The sequence below is a fragment of the Bufo gargarizans genome, chromosome 4 (genome assembly GCF_014858855.1).
Source record: "Bufo gargarizans isolate SCDJY-AF-19 chromosome 4, ASM1485885v1, whole genome shotgun sequence".
NCBI classification, from domain to species: domain Eukaryota; kingdom Metazoa; phylum Chordata; class Amphibia; order Anura; family Bufonidae; genus Bufo; species Bufo gargarizans.
Window position 1 is genome coordinate 243,796,921 of NC_058083.1, and position 15,714 is coordinate 243,812,634.

The 15,714-nt window shown below is 43.2% G+C and overlaps 1 protein-coding gene across 10 annotated transcripts in view; it reads left to right on the forward strand.

The window, feature by feature from the left end:
- Positions 1-15,714, forward strand: part of RIMS1 (regulating synaptic membrane exocytosis 1) — a 400,438-nt gene that overhangs the window by 264,705 nt on the left and 120,019 nt on the right. For 8 of the 10 annotated variants that reach the window (XM_044292437.1, XM_044292436.1, XM_044292439.1 and 5 more), the window contains 2 exons: positions 5,083-5,249; positions 15,164-15,384. The exons of the other annotated variants lie outside the window; for them this stretch is intronic. In XM_044292437.1, the coding sequence (XP_044148372.1) occupies positions 5,083-5,249; positions 15,164-15,384 (388 nt within the window). The remainder of the gene's footprint in view (positions 1-5,082; positions 5,250-15,163; positions 15,385-15,714) is intronic. 10 annotated transcript variants of the gene reach the window in all.

Genomic DNA, 15,714 nt, shown 5'->3' on the forward strand with positions numbered 1-15,714 from the left:
CAGGATCATTTAAAAAATTCTAAATAACTGTCTTACTGCGTCCCACCTCAGCAGCGATGGCGTGCTGTGAGAGACCCTGCTTATGCAGTTGAACAATCCGACCACGTTCAAAAAGGGAGAGTTTTTTGCCATCACAACGTGTGACTACCTGACAGAAAATGACAATGAATCCACATCTTTGCACAGATTTGGCCTTTTAAAGGCATGTGGTCCTAAACCTTTGATCAGCTGAAAAACAGCCTGTTTCAGTTTATTCGTTGTTTTCATTAAATTGAATGCTCAAAAAATGTTTGGTCTCACTCCCATTTCTTCTTGTTGCATGTTGAAGCTCTACTTGGAACCTTGTTAAGATCCAGCCATGCTAAATATGATTTTTTGCCATTTTTCAAGTGGTCTTAAACTTTTGATCAGGACTGTAGCTTTGTGAATTCCCCATGTAATTCCAATTCTGGAGAATCTATGCTTATGGCTCTATGTTGTGCCATTACGTTATTAGTTATATTAGAAGTTATGAATGAATTGCTATTAGCCTTCAGTAAGGGTACAGAGGGGGTGGTAACCAGTCGGGGGGGGGGGGGGGGGGTTGTACCTGCACCTGCACAGTCTGCTGAAAATGGCTGCACTGATTGGATAGAGTGAGTCTTTGCATGTACACCCCCCCAACTGGTTACCTCCCCCCTGTACCCTTACTGCAGACTGCTAGCAATTCATTCATAACTTCTAGTAGAAATAATAACAGAACGGCACCACATAGAGTCATAAGAATAGATGCTCCAGAATTGTTATTACATGGGGAATGCATGGAGCTATTGAAACAGGCATGTCAGGAGTGGTGAAAGGTCCTTTTTAAATACAGTACCATAGTGCAATTCTGAGTTTAACATGATCATAGCCTCCGGAAAAAAGCTGTTTCTGAACCTACAGGTGCAGGAACAGGGACACCTATAGAGGCTACCTGATGAAAGGAGAATACAAAGTCCATGATTCGGATGGGAGGCATCCTCTGAAATCCTTCTTGCACGACTCAAACGCTTATGATAAATGCTCTCAATAGATGGTAGCTGAATCCCTATAATATGTTGAGCAGTTTGTAAGTACTCTCAATGGTGCAACCATAGAAGTCGACCAATATTCTGGGACACTAGTGAGCTTTCTTAAGGCATCTTTAAAAATATAAAAAAGGTGTTGCACTTTTTTAACTGTAACAGAGTAGTTTAGGGACCAAATAAGATCATCAGATATATAAATGCAAAGAAACTTACCACCAGACACTCATTTCACCACAGCTCCTTTAAGGCGGATAGTAGCGTGTTCCCAGCTCCTAACCCTCCTAAAATCTACAATGATCTTTTTAATATTAGTATTAAGTGCTAAGTTATCATGACATCAAGCAGCCAGATGCTGCACCATATCCCTGTACGACCTCTCATCATCTCTAATACCTGTCACTGTGATATCATTCATGAACTTGATTACAGAATTAAAACCATAAGCAGGAACAGTCATAGGTGAACAGGGAATACAGAAGAGGACTCAATACACAATCTTGTGGCATACCAGTATTCAGTATAAGAGGACTGGAAAAAAGATGATATAAATTAACTCTGAACTCCAGAATCCAACAGCACTTGGATGTACTAATACCAATCTGACCAAGCTTAGACATCAACCTGGAGGGAATCATCATATTGAATGGTGAACTAAAATCAGTGAACAGCATTCTAACATGTGAGGTTTGATAAGCTAAATGAGTCAATACAGTTTGGCGCTCAGTGGAAATGGCGTCTTCTGTTGCCCTTTTACGTTGGTAGACAAACTGATATCGTTCCAGTGTAGTAGGCGAGCATGATTTGAAATGAGAAAGAACACATTTTTCAAAGCACTTTGAGATAATTTAAGTTAACGCAAAAGGATAGAACTAATTCAGAGCTGAAGCAGTCAGTGACCTCAGCAATGGTACAATAATGGTGGTCTTTAAGGGGTTACCCTGCCATTTATATTGATAAGCTATTGTCAATATCATGTGAGCGCTGCTTCCTCTTCATCAGACTATACGTAGTCTCCTGTAGAGCGGTGGTGTAGTGTAATTATAAGTACTGGCTTCATTCAAGTAAATTGAGCAAGTACTACTCATTACACTGTACTGCCGTAACTTCTTAGACGGCAGACAGTGTAATAAACAAGAATCAGCACTCGCAGGGAACGCTGCCTCCTCCTTCTTAAACAGCTGATCATCGGGGGTTCTGGGTGTCGGACCATCGCCTATCAGATATTGATGATCTGTCCTGATGATCAATATAAATGGGAGGAAAACACCTTTAAAGCTAGTTGGAACTTTTGCTTAGGCTAGTGACAATGTCAGTGAAGTCTTCAGCCAGTTGCATAACACAAGCTTTTAAGACACTCCACCAGGGTCAGCTGCCCTCTGTGCATTCACCCTACTCAACATATGGCAAACATCCATAGTGGAAAGTTTGGGTGGCAGATTATCAGGTTCTAACTCTATTTTAGAGAAATCCACTTTGTTTCCTCTATGAAAGCGAGCATAAAAGTGGTAGATGGTTTAAATTCAGTAATTGAGGTATGCCCTGCCACATACAATGGGAATCAATAGAATTAAAGTGCTCCTCAATCCTCCTTTCAGAACAATATTTAGCCTTTAAAATGCCCTTCTTAAGATTGGCTCTAGGTGAACTATAAGCCTCCTGATCCCCGAGCCTTAAATCATCATCCCTTGCTCTAATCAGAAGGTGAACCTCTCTGTTTATCCGGGGCATCAGGTTAGGAAAAGTCTTTATTATTTTATGAGTAGTTACTAGTTTAGTATAAGTATGAATATTACTACCAGACTCTATGGTGGCTGGAGCTGCAAAACACACTCCAATCAGTATTGCGGAATTGATGCTGAAGAAAGGAATCAACCCTAGTCATCCAGATCTCAACTGACCTTGTTGTAGGTTTCCCTTATTTATTAACTGGGGTTTACTTAGGAAACAAAATCAGAGAAAGGTGGTCAGACTGCCCGAGATGAGGAACAAGTGTGGGTCTTGTAAGTATTGGCCACATTAGTATATAGATTAGGTTTTTTGTCCCCTTGTATTACAGGAGACATTCTGATGAAACTTTGGAAGACCAGGTCTCAAATTACAATGATTTAAATCCCCATTAACACTAAAGACTCCATCAGGATGCTTGGTTTGCGATGTAGCTTGCCAATAGCAGCACAACGATCTTTCATAGCCACATGAAATGGGTTGTCTCACTTCACCATATGGCATTTATCATGTAGAGAAAGTTATTACAAGGCACTTACTAATGTACCATCATTGTCCATATTGCTTCTATTGCTTGCTAAATTCATTTTTCCATCACATTATACATTTCTCGTTTGCATGATTACGACCACCCAGTAATCCAGCAGCAGTGGCCGTGCTTGCACAATGAAGAAAAAAGTGCAGGCCTCTCTGGTAGCTAGGACCATGCATGGGAGTTCTTATAGTCCAGCAGTTTTTTCAATAGTGTGCAAGCACGGACAATGACAATACATAAGGAAATTTCTTGTATTAACTTTCTCTACATGATAAATGCCATTTTCTGACGTGAAACAACTCCTTTAACATTAGCATCTGGAAGAACATAGACTGCAACAGCAACAATACAAGTGAACTTACATAAACGATAGAAGGGCCTTCACTTAATAGAAGGAAACTCCAGATCACCGGAGCAATAGGTACTAAAAGCGACAGAATCCATGCACCATGCTTCATTTACATTAATGCACACATCACCACTGAGGCCCATACCTGAAGCTGTAGCCAACCTGTTGGCCCTAAAAATAGTGCGCCCCTCTAACTCCCTGCTGTCAGGAACATTGCTGCTCAGCCTTGTCTCCGAGAAATGTAGCACAGGCTGATGTGGACTATGCCTCAGCTTGACATGCAATCTTCCACGGCTGCCCCGTCTCTGTGGTCTCAGCGCTAGGCACTTCTGGTCAGGAAGAGTGTCTCGTTAGGTCCTGATATCCTGACCAGCTCTGGAAGCAACAGATATCAAAAGGATGATCCAGAACAATGATTAATCCCAAACAGTCTGTCTAGCATATGTAAGATTTGCATGGATGAATTGCGGGAAAACGCAGATAATAATGAAGTAAATAAACACTACTTGCTGATATGGGGCTGATTGCTGCCTCAGGGCCTGGATGGTTTGCGACCATTGAGGAAATGATGAATACTAAGGTGTATGAAAACATTTTAAAGAAGAATATAAGGGCAGAAGTCTATGACTTCGCGCTGAAGAAATCTTGGATGCTGCAGCAAGACATTGGCCCCAAATAATCAACCAAGCAAACTAAAGAATGGTTGAAAAAGAAGATTTGTTTTTTGGAATGGTCAAGTCAATCCAAGATTCCTCCTCAAATCTTGCAAATCAATTTGCAACTACATTAAATATTTTGTGGATGTGATTGCTGCTAAAGGGGTATCACTTACTTTCTGCCTGTACTGTGGATATATATGCTCAATAAAAGATATGCACGATACAACTGGTTGCATGATATTACCATAGTTTAGTTAGATTGTGTTTTTAATTGATACTTAGACAACTGTTAGACCACATTTTATTAGTAGCCATTGTAGAAACCCAGGTAATTCCAAAGGGTTCACATTTTACAACTGTATTATTTCTGGTTCTGGCAGGTGAGTTGCCAGCTTGTGTTAAACATGGGAGAGAGTATCCTGTGTTGGTATAACCAGGCCTTTGTGTGAAGGGGGATTCCTGACTCATTTCAGTAGCTAAGCCAGCCCCCTTCTCTATCATGACCAGTGCATAAACAGAGAAGGGAGCTGGCTTAGCTATTGAAAGGGGTAAGCCAACCATCCCCCTTCCCATACTGCATTGATCACAATTGTTAAACACAAGATTGAAGTGCAGCTGGACGGTAAATCTTGGTCAATTCCAGTATATTAGTAAGTGCTGTCAAGCTGGAGACTCCCTTTAAGTCTTGTCATAGTGATCTGGTTGCATCTATTGTGAACTATGGCAACATTTTACATGTTTTAAAGAGTTTTTCTCTCTTTATAGTATAACATGCATAAAGATCAATATCGAAGTTGTGACAACGTCTCAGCCAAATCATCAGATAGTGATGTCAGCGATGTGTCAGCCATTTCCCGTACCAGTAGTGCCTCACGTCTCAGCAGCACAAGCTTTATGTCCGAGCAATCTGAGCGTCCAAGCAGAAGGCTCTGGTAAGTTATCTAGCTTTCCGATGCGATTTGTGTTTAAGTTTTCATAAAATCCAGCAACCCCAGTCTACAAACCCTAGTTTTCTAAATCTCTGCTTGCTGTAAATGAATGAAATATTGCTTGCATACCGAGACTGACAATCTGTCCAGAAAATGGGCCACTCACACAATTGCACAGTTGAATATTTCCATTCACTGACTGAAGATAGAGCTTTTCAAAATTGAGAAATGAATGTCCAATGTAAGTTTAAGTGTTACTATTATTTATTAATAAAGTGCCATTTATTCCATGGCGCTGTACATATGACAAGGGGTGTACATACATAATAGAAAAATAAGTACAATAAGCATGAACAAGTTACAAACTGGTCCAGAAGGAGAGAGAACCCTGCCCGTGAGGGCTTACAGTGTAATTTAAATGTATATTTGTTTATATTCAATAGAAATACAGAACAGACTTACACAACTGAAATTATTTTTACCACTATATACAGTTATGGTATATTGATTTGTATATTCTATAAAATGTCTGCTTAGTGGGGGACCGTTGCCATGATCAAGGCTCTTAGAGAGGTGGACCACAGTGTGGTCATATAGACATAGTGGATGTAAGAGCGTACACTTATGGTATATCCAGTAAGTCTGTTGTTACAGGCCTCACCCATATCCTATAGCGATAATAACCAGCTTTTTAAACCGTATTATATATTATTTTTTGGATTACTAGTTAAAGGGGTTATAACTGTAATAAGCCATATTAGTGCAAAGCATGATGTTCTTAAATTATGGGACCATTAAAGTATAGATAGAAGTAGTTTAAAAGAATAATCATTATAGTCAATGATACAAGTACACTCATTAACCAAATAAAGAAATAACGCACCCAGATAGATTGCTGCAAAACTCTGCATGTAGTTATGTCTCAGGCAGATATGAAAATGATTATAGTTTGTCCTAATTACACACTGGGTCTTGCCGTAAGAGGATGTAAAAGTGCTTCCCCTGTTGCCCTATAAAAAGACTCTTGGAGGCTACTTTTGACAAGTGTACCCAATGGTGAATTATCATATGGGCTTTTTGTGTGGTCGCCCAGGGCCTAAGGGTCTTTGGGGGCCCTTGAATGTCCAACGTGCCCACACAATAAATCACTGCTGGTTTAATGCACCTGCTGCCTGTCTGTGTTCTTTACAGGCAGCCGCTTTTGAGGAATATTTGTCTCCTTCTGTCCTGCCTTCTATCCACCTAACAGAGTCCATGATACTTTGTTCTTCCCGGTCTCATAGCTCTTGCACATAGCACCTGCCACTTACTGCGTCTCTGTGTCATGGAAGGTGTACAGGAAACTAGAAGACACAAAATGAAGATCCGACTGACTGGATCCAAAACTAAGGAACAAAAGGGAGAGCCCTGCATCAGACCTGGCTCTCTCCCTAACTGCTCAGCCTATGCGAAAATCCCAATGGTAGATGATCGCATATCCTCGTACCGCGACTGTATAACACCTGAACACCCTATAATAGTGAGGGGACACGACCACCGGCTCCCTACACTTGATACGGAGGGAGTCAGGGTCACCTGGGATCCAGCAAACAGGAAAACACAAATGAACGAACAAAACTTATCTGTAGAAGACTCACAAAGTGATGCAGTATGGGGAGGGATTTAAAGGGATGCAATCAGTGCAACTACATGACAGCTGAGAGAGGCTAAAGAGATGAGAAAATGAAAGCAAAACAAAAGGAACCTCAAGGAGGAGGTTCTGAAGGACGTCTGTCAGAGCCTCTCAGATGTCTGGTGGTGACAGTACCCCTCCTTCTACGAGTGGACTCCGGACACTCAGAGCCCACCTTCTCAGGATGGGACCTATGGAAAGCCCTGATGAGACAAGTGGCCTTAATGTCCGTCACTGGGACCCACATCCTCTCCTCAGGACCATAACCCTCCCAATGAACGAGGTACTGGAGAGAACCGCGGACAACACGAGAATCCACAATACTAGAGACCTGAAATTCAAGATTACCATCAACCACAATCGGAGGAGGAGGCAAAGACGAGGGTACAATGGGTTGGACATAAGGTTTTAATAAGGACTTATGAAAAACATTATGGATCTTCCAAGTCTGAGGAAGATCAAGACGGTAGGCAACAGGATTGATGACGGACAAGATTTTGTAAGGCCCAATAAACTTAGGACCCAACTTCCAGGAGGGAACCTTCAATTTGATATTCTTAGTAGACAACCACACCAGATCACCAACATTCAGGTCCGGACCAGGCACACGTCTCTTATCCGCCACACGCTTATATCTCTCACTCATGCTCTTTAGATTATCCTGAATCTTTTGCCAAATAGATGACAAAGACGAGGAGAATCTGTCCTCATCAGGTAAACCAGAAGACCCCTCTCCAGAGAATGTCCCGAACCCCCAAGCGAGAACAGAAAGCCTTCCAGAATCTGGAAACAAACTGTGTGCCCCTATCAGAGACTATGTCTGAAGGAATACCATGCAATTTGACAATGTGATCAATAAATGCCTACGCCAGCGTCTTAGCATTGGGCAAACCAGGAAAAGGAATGAAATGCACCATTTTGCTAAAACGGTCCACCACCACCAGAATCACAGTCTTCCCCGAGGAACGAGGTAGGTCCGTAATGAAGTCCATGGACAGATATGTCCAAGGACGGGAAGGAATGGGTAACGGAAGGAGAGGACCTGATGGCCGTGAATGAGGGACTTTGGCACGAGCGCAAGTCTCGCAGGCTGCCACAAAACCCTCAACCGACTTACGACGCGCCGGCCACCAGAATCTCCGAGCGATGACATCCACTGTGGCTCTTGCCCCCGGGTGCCCAGCAAGGACAGTATCGTGGTGTTCCTTAAAAATCTTGTGTCTTAAAGCGAGAGGCACAAACAACCTCCCAGGAGGACAAAGATCAGGAGCCTCTGACTGGGCTACCTGAACCTCTGCCTCCAATTCAGGATAAAGAGCAGAGACCACCACACCTTCAGCCAAAATGGGACCCGGGTCTTCAAAATTCCCACCTCCCGGAAAACAACGTGACAGGGCATCCGCCTTCACATTCTTAACCCCAGGGCAGAACGTGACAACAAAATTAAACCTTGAAAAGAACAAAGACCATCTGGCCTGTCTCGGGTTCAGACGCTTGGCTGACTCCAAGTAGGCCAGATTCTTATGGTCAGTAAACACGGTAATAGGGTGTCTGGCTCCCTCTAGCCAATGGCGCCATTCCTCAAAAGCCAACTTGATGGCCAACAACTCCCTATCTCCCACATCGTAATTTCTCTCTGCGGAGGAAAGTTTCTTCGAGAAAAAGGCACACGGTCGCCATTTGGCAGGAGAGGGACCCTGAGAGAAGACCGCACCCACACCCACCTCAGAAGCATCAACCTCAACTATGAAGGGTAGAGAAATATCAGGTTGTACCAAGATGGGAGCGGAAGCAAAACTCTCCTTGATATTAGAAAAGGCCTTACGCGCCTCTACCGACCAGGAGGAAAAATCTACCCCCTTTCTAGTCATATCAGTGAGTGGTTTAACAACAGAGGAATAATTCAAAAATAAACTTCCTGTAATAATTGGCAAAACCCAAAAAACGCATCAGCGCCTTCTGATTCTCAGGAAGCTCCCACTCAAGCACAGCGCGGACCTTCTCGGGGTCCATGCGAAAACTAGAAGCGGAGAGAAGAAACCCCAGAAATTGAATTTCTGGAACCGCAAACACACATTTTTCCAGTTTAGTGTACAATTTATTCTCCCGCAGGATGAGCAAGACCTGACGTAAGTGTTCCTTATGAGTTTTGAAATCAGGAGAAAAAATCAAAATGTCATCTAGAAACACTAACACAAATTTCCCCATTAAATGATAAAAAATGCTGTTCACAAAATGCTGAAAGACGGCTGGAGCATTCATCAAACCAAAAGGCATAACCAAATTCTCAAAATGGCCCTCAGCGGTATGGAAGGCCGTCTTCCATTCGTCTCCTTCTCTGACCCTGACCAGGTTGTATGCCCCTCTTAGATCCAACTTGGAAAAAACTTTAGCCCCAACAATCTGGTTAAACAGGTCCGAGATCAGAGGAAGCGGATAAGGGTCGCGAATTGTGATACTGTTCAGCTCCCTGAAATCCAGACATGGTCTTAAAGAACCATCTTTTTTTCTTAACAACAGCCCAGGTGACTTCGAGGGTCGTATGTGTCCCTTTCTCAGACTCTTAGAGATATAAGCACGCATAGCGACCCTTTCAGGTTGGGAGAGATTGTATAAACGAGATTTAGGCAGCTTGGCGCCTGGGGTGAGATTAATAGGGCAATCGTACTCCCTGTGCGGGGGCAAGTCCTGAACACCACTCTCAGAGAACACATCCGAAAATTCTGAGAGAAAAGATGGTACAGTCTTAGTAGAAACCTCAGAAACAGATGTCGTGAGGCAATTCTCTCTGCAAAAGTCACTCCAACCATTTATTTGCCTCGCTTGCCAATCAATAGTGGGGTTATGTTTAGTGAGCCAGGGTAACCCCAACATTAGAGGAGTAGGCAACCCGCTTAGGACGAAACATGACACATCCTCAACATGAGTATCACTCACAATCAAACGGATATTGTGAACTATGCCCGTTAACGATTTCTAAGAAAGTGGAACGGAATCAATAGCAAAAACAGGTATATCCTTTTCCAAAGTGCATACCTGGAAACCATGAGTTATAGCAAATTGAGTATCAATAAGATTGACAGCTGCTCCACTATCTACAAAAATCTCACAAAAAATGTTCTTGCTCTCTAGCGCCACCCTGGACAAAACTGGAACTACGAGCAAATGGAAAACCTTCAATTTCCGCATCAACCTTGCCAATAGTAACAGATAGAAAGTTTTTAGAGGATTTTTTCTTTTTGTTTCTTTATTACTCTCAAAAAACTGCCTGAATCTCCTAGAGGGACAAACATTTGCCAAATGATTTATACCTCCACAACAGAAACAAACCTTCCCATGAGAGCTGAATCCTCTATTGTCAGAGGCAAGCAAACCCAGCTGCATGGGCCACTGCTCAGAAGGGATTGAGAGCGACTGAGACCCCTGTGCACTGAATGAGACCGCCGCACTGTCCTTGGACTGAGTATGACAGGAAGGAGTGATCTCTCCTCTCTCTCTAAGACGCCTGTCAATACGAACGGCCCGAGACATGGCAGAGTCCAAGGAGGTAGGTCTCTCATGAAAGGGAAATGCATCTTTCAATCCCTCTGAAAGACCATGGCAAAATTGACTTTGGAGTGCAGCATCATTCCAACCAGTATCAGCTGCCCATCTCCGAAATTCTGAGCAGTATATCTCTGCGGATTGTTTACCCTGACATAAAAGACGTAGTCTAGACTCAGCCAGAGCAATACGATCCGGATCATCATATATCTGACCCAGGGCTAAAAAGAATTAATCCACTGAACGGAGAGGCCGTGCCCCCACCGGCTACAAAAAAGCCCAGGACTGAGCGTTATCCCTGAGCAGCGAGATGATGATCCCCACCCTCCGTTCCTCATCACCAGAGGAATGGGGAAGTAGGCGAAAATGGAGTTTGCAAGCCTCTCTAAAACAAACAAAATTCTCACTACCCCCGGAGAACGTATCCGGGAGTGAGATCTTAGGCTCAGAACAAACTCCATGAACGCAAGCTGAACCGGTCACTTGAAACTAAGAAAGAGTCTTACGGAGATCTGCTACTTCCAATGAAAGACCCTGCATGCGTTCAGTCAAAAGTGAAACCGGATCCATGCTTGAGACAGTTTTGGCGGTTTATAATGTCACGGAAGGTGTACAGGAAACTAGAAGACACAAAATGAAGATCCGACTGACTGGATCCAAAACTAAGGAACAAAAGGGAGAGCCCTGCATCAGACCTGGCTCTTTCCCTAACTGCTCAGCCTATGCGAAAATCCCAATGGTAGATGATCGCATATCCTCGTACCTCGACTGTATAACACCTGAACACCCTATAATAGTGAGGGGACACGACCACCGGCTCCCTACACTTGATACGGAGGGAGTCAGGGTCACCTGGGATCCAGCAAACAGGAAAACACAAATGAACGAATAAAAAAAAAATCTGTAGAAGACTCAGAAGTAGGATCAGCATGCACACACTCCAGGAAGTAATATAAACCGCAAAGTGATGCAGTATGGGGAGGGATTTAAAGGGATGCAATCAGTGCAACTACATGACAGCTGAGAGAGGCTAACGAGATGAGAAAATGAAAGCAAAACAAAAGGAACCTCAAGGAGGAGGTTCTGAAGGATGTCTGTCAGAGCTTCTCAGATGTCTGGAGGTGACACTCTGCCAACATGCAAAGAGCTCATACCACCTACTTACTGTGTTTCTCCCCCCTACGTCCTCACAGCTACTTTGCAACGTGTCCACTCTTCTTTCCTATACAGAGCCCCAATCACCTATCCCCCATCCCTTCTCACCACTTACAGCTTTGACCATTTGTGATCCTCTGATGACTCTTGTACCAGGGTTCAAATTTCACCTTGCATCCTCCACAACCCTTCCTTTCTTACAGAATATCTGCCAGTTTGTGACTGCCTGCTTACATGTCCTGGAATATACCCATGTGTCTTATTTTATTTCTTATTTTCTGTTGTCTAATGGAATTTAATAGCTAACAGCTTATAATGCAATCATTCTATTTCTCCCAAATCCTCCATACACATACGGTACATGTGTATTCAGTGGGGAGAGTGGAGAAAACTGCCTCCAGACACCTCTGGCAGCACCTTATCTCATAGAGAAGAACCAAAGGATCAGGTGTTGATCCTTCACTACCTCTGACAGTGGATGAGAGCTGGAGGCTCTCTAAGACATTTCAGAGGGGGCTTTACTTTCTTTACTTCCAGGGTCATCTTCAGACCCAGGCTCCTGGAGCTGAAGATAACCCGTGGGAGGATATGTATGTTTAGTCTGTGTTTGAATTTATTTAGTCTGGTCAGCGATGGGGGTGGTAGGGGCAAGTTTGGAAAACAATCCAGTGCCTATGGTCAACTTAATCCTCCTCTGAGTTGTATTTTTAATTGGCCCAATTCTGGACTACATATAACTTATTAACTTTTATTTTATTATTGTTTTCTGCATTGTAAATTTTGCACTGTTAAGCATAGCAGGTTACCTTAAAGGGACACTGACAGGCCCAAAAAGCATATTTAGGGGTATATATGACAGTATAGGTCTTATAAAGGGTATTAGAATCATCTAAGTATCCCCCCTGTCCACCTCATAAATACAGTAAAAAGAAGTTTTATAACCTGCTTTCCTGGCGTTCAATCTGCCCAAGGGGCGGTGCTTCATATAAATTTGCGCCCAGCCAGCCTCGCCACAACTGCTGTTTGAAGCGCCGCCCAGCTCATCAATATTCACTGAGCTGGGCGACTACTCTGAAGCGCTGTACTAGTGTCCCCGGCCATCTTCAGCGCACTGCGCCTGGCACCCTCACTGGCCGGGATCGCATCGCGCGTCTGCTTTATGCGCATGCGCTGTGCCGGCGCATAAAGCAGACGCGCAATGCGATCCTGGCCAGTGAGGGTGCCGGGCGCATGCGCTGAAGATCGCCGGGGACACTAGTACAGCGCTAGTGTTTGGAATACATACACATACACGTTTTTTTTCCTGGTTTATGGGTGGAATTCTGAAAGTAAAGCAATTCTGGCATTGTTTTATACTTTTTAACCTGTGAGTTATGTTTTTAATTTTTTACTTAGTTTAATACTTAGTCTCATTAGTGGACTTGAACATACATCACACTGGTTGCTGATCTGATTCATTACAATACTACTGTATTGGAATGTATTATACCTGTCAGGGCCTAATAGGCTTCTGTAGATGGCAATTTCAGAGGCCATTGTTAGCCCTGGGCTGCCATCACAATCCATCAGTACCTAATTTTTAGGGACAGTCTTACTTGCAATGCAGGCTGGGAAAAGTTATGCAAATTAGCTTTCCTCTGCATCTACTAAAAAAGGCTGTTAAAAACAGACACATCGCCTGGTTTTCATGGCCATTTTTCAACCATTTTACATCCATTTTTTTGGCCATCTGTCCTTTTTAATGGCTGTGAAAAATATCATTAAAAACAGATGATTTTCATATATATTTTTTTTAAAGTTTAAACCCCAACCCCTGCAGTGCTTTCAGTATATATATTATGCCCCCCTTCAGTGCCTCAGTATAAATAAAACCCTTCTTTGTGCCCCCTGTAGTTACACAGTTGAGTCACATTATTACAACCACTTCCTACTCTTCCTGGAAGGAAGTCATGTGTCACTGACTTGGTGGGTATATGATATGACTTGGTGGGTATATGATATGACTTGGTGGGTATATGAGGTGTTGGATAGCCTGTCTGCACACACATCCCTCCTTGCTGTCTGGGAAAAAGGGCCAATTTATCAAAGCTGCAAAAAGAGATGATTATTGGCTTTTGGGGCAAGTGTGGCAGTATTTCTAAAACTGAGTAGTTTTTTAACTGTTCGCATGCTGCTGTGGTGAAAGTGTATCCTGAGTGGACAAATGGCACCAGTGGAAATAAGCGATGTGGAAACTGCAGAGCACCATATGTCATTAATGTAAGAGGTGAGCATTGGCTATGAAGATGCACAAGGCCAGACCAATATGATACAGTGGAGCAGTTCTGTGTCAAAATGAACCAGGGGGCTAGATGTGTGTCTAAAACAACAGTTCAGTGAACCCTACTGCGTGTGGGCCTCAGAAGAAGACCGATGGTCACTGAACCTCTGCTAAGAAAGTTGCATCAGCAGAAAAGGTTTCAATTTTCGCAGCAGTATTGATACTGAACTTCCACTGATTGACAAAAGGTTGCCATCTCGTATGAGTCATGTTTTTTGCTTCATCGAACGGACGAACGTTGGCGTGTGGTGAAAAACATCAGAGAACAAACACCCTGCAATCATTGCTGGAAGAACACAAGCTGTGTAATGGTCTGGGCAATATTTTTGTTCTCTGCGCTCACTCATTCATGTGGAAGGCACTCTTAACCAATTTGGGTATGATTCCGTCCCTGCAGATCACGTACACCCATATATGCTGATCGTCTACCCTGGGGCAGATGGGATCTTCCAGTAAGACGATGCGACATGTCACACAGCTAGAAATATCTGACATTGGTTGGAAAAGCATGGCCAAAACTTCAAGTACTACCCTGGCCCCCTAATTTCCCAGACTTGAACCTAATTGAGAATCTGTGGGACCACCTCAATCGTCATGCTTGCTCTATGTATCCTCCCGCACTCACCCTCCTGCAGCTGTGGAATGCACTGCAGTCAGCCTGGCTCCAGATACCTGTGACAACCTACCTGGACCTTATTAAGTCACTCCCAGCCCATCTAGCTGCTGTCCATGCTGCACACGGAGGTTACTCTAGATATTAGCTGGTGGTCATAATATTGTGACTTTACTGTGTATAATAGCCCCAAAGTTGTGCCCCAGTATAGATATTAGCCCACAATTGTGCCCAATACATATATAATGGCCCCCAGTTGTGCCCCGATATATAATGCCCCCAATATCCTCGCTAGTGCCAACTTAAAAAAACAACTCATCCACTCCTCAGACTCTCGATATTCACAGGATGCAGCAGGATGTTATTAAAAGATGGCCATGTGAATATCCCCATAAACTTCAAATAGCTCTGAAAACTGGCATGTGACGGCCCCTACAAAAACGGCCGTCACACTGCTTTTTTCAATGTCATGGGTATGTAGCCTAACTCTGACCCTGACAGTATGCTGTCATACATTCTTATAAACTATACCATAATATAATGTGCTTTTCTGCATGTTTAATGTCTCTGGATCATTGCACTTTTATTATAATTTACTGCCAATTCCCGTGCAGGATGCAAGGCAGACGGATGGGATATTCAGGGAGAACCATCACTAAGAGCACAAGTGTAAGTGGAGAAATCTACAAGCTAGAACACAATGATGGAAGCCAGTCTGATACAGCTGTGGGTACAGTTATGACATTTGGAAAGAAAAGAAGACCAAGTCTGAGTGCCAAAGTTGTTGCCATAGTGTCCCGGAGAAGTAGAAGCACATCACAGCTTAGCCAAACAGGTGAGTGGTAGCATTTCTTCCCCACTAATTACTAGTCAAGTGTTCTTACCATTATTATTCCACAGGAACAAGTTTGGGAAAAGAAGTCAAAATATATTGTATGTTGATGAACTGACTGCATGTTGTTGCTGTTGCTTTTTATGCAATTTATAGTGTTTGGGCAAATCCATAAAGTTGCTTAGTTATGCACGGAAGACTTAATATGTGACTGTTCGGTTTAACTACTTCTTATATGTATTGGTAAAAGGATTTTAGATCATTTTGTATATTCATCAAGTTGTTGCTCACACACATTGGATGTGCATATGGTGGCAGGATGTGGCAGTGCTC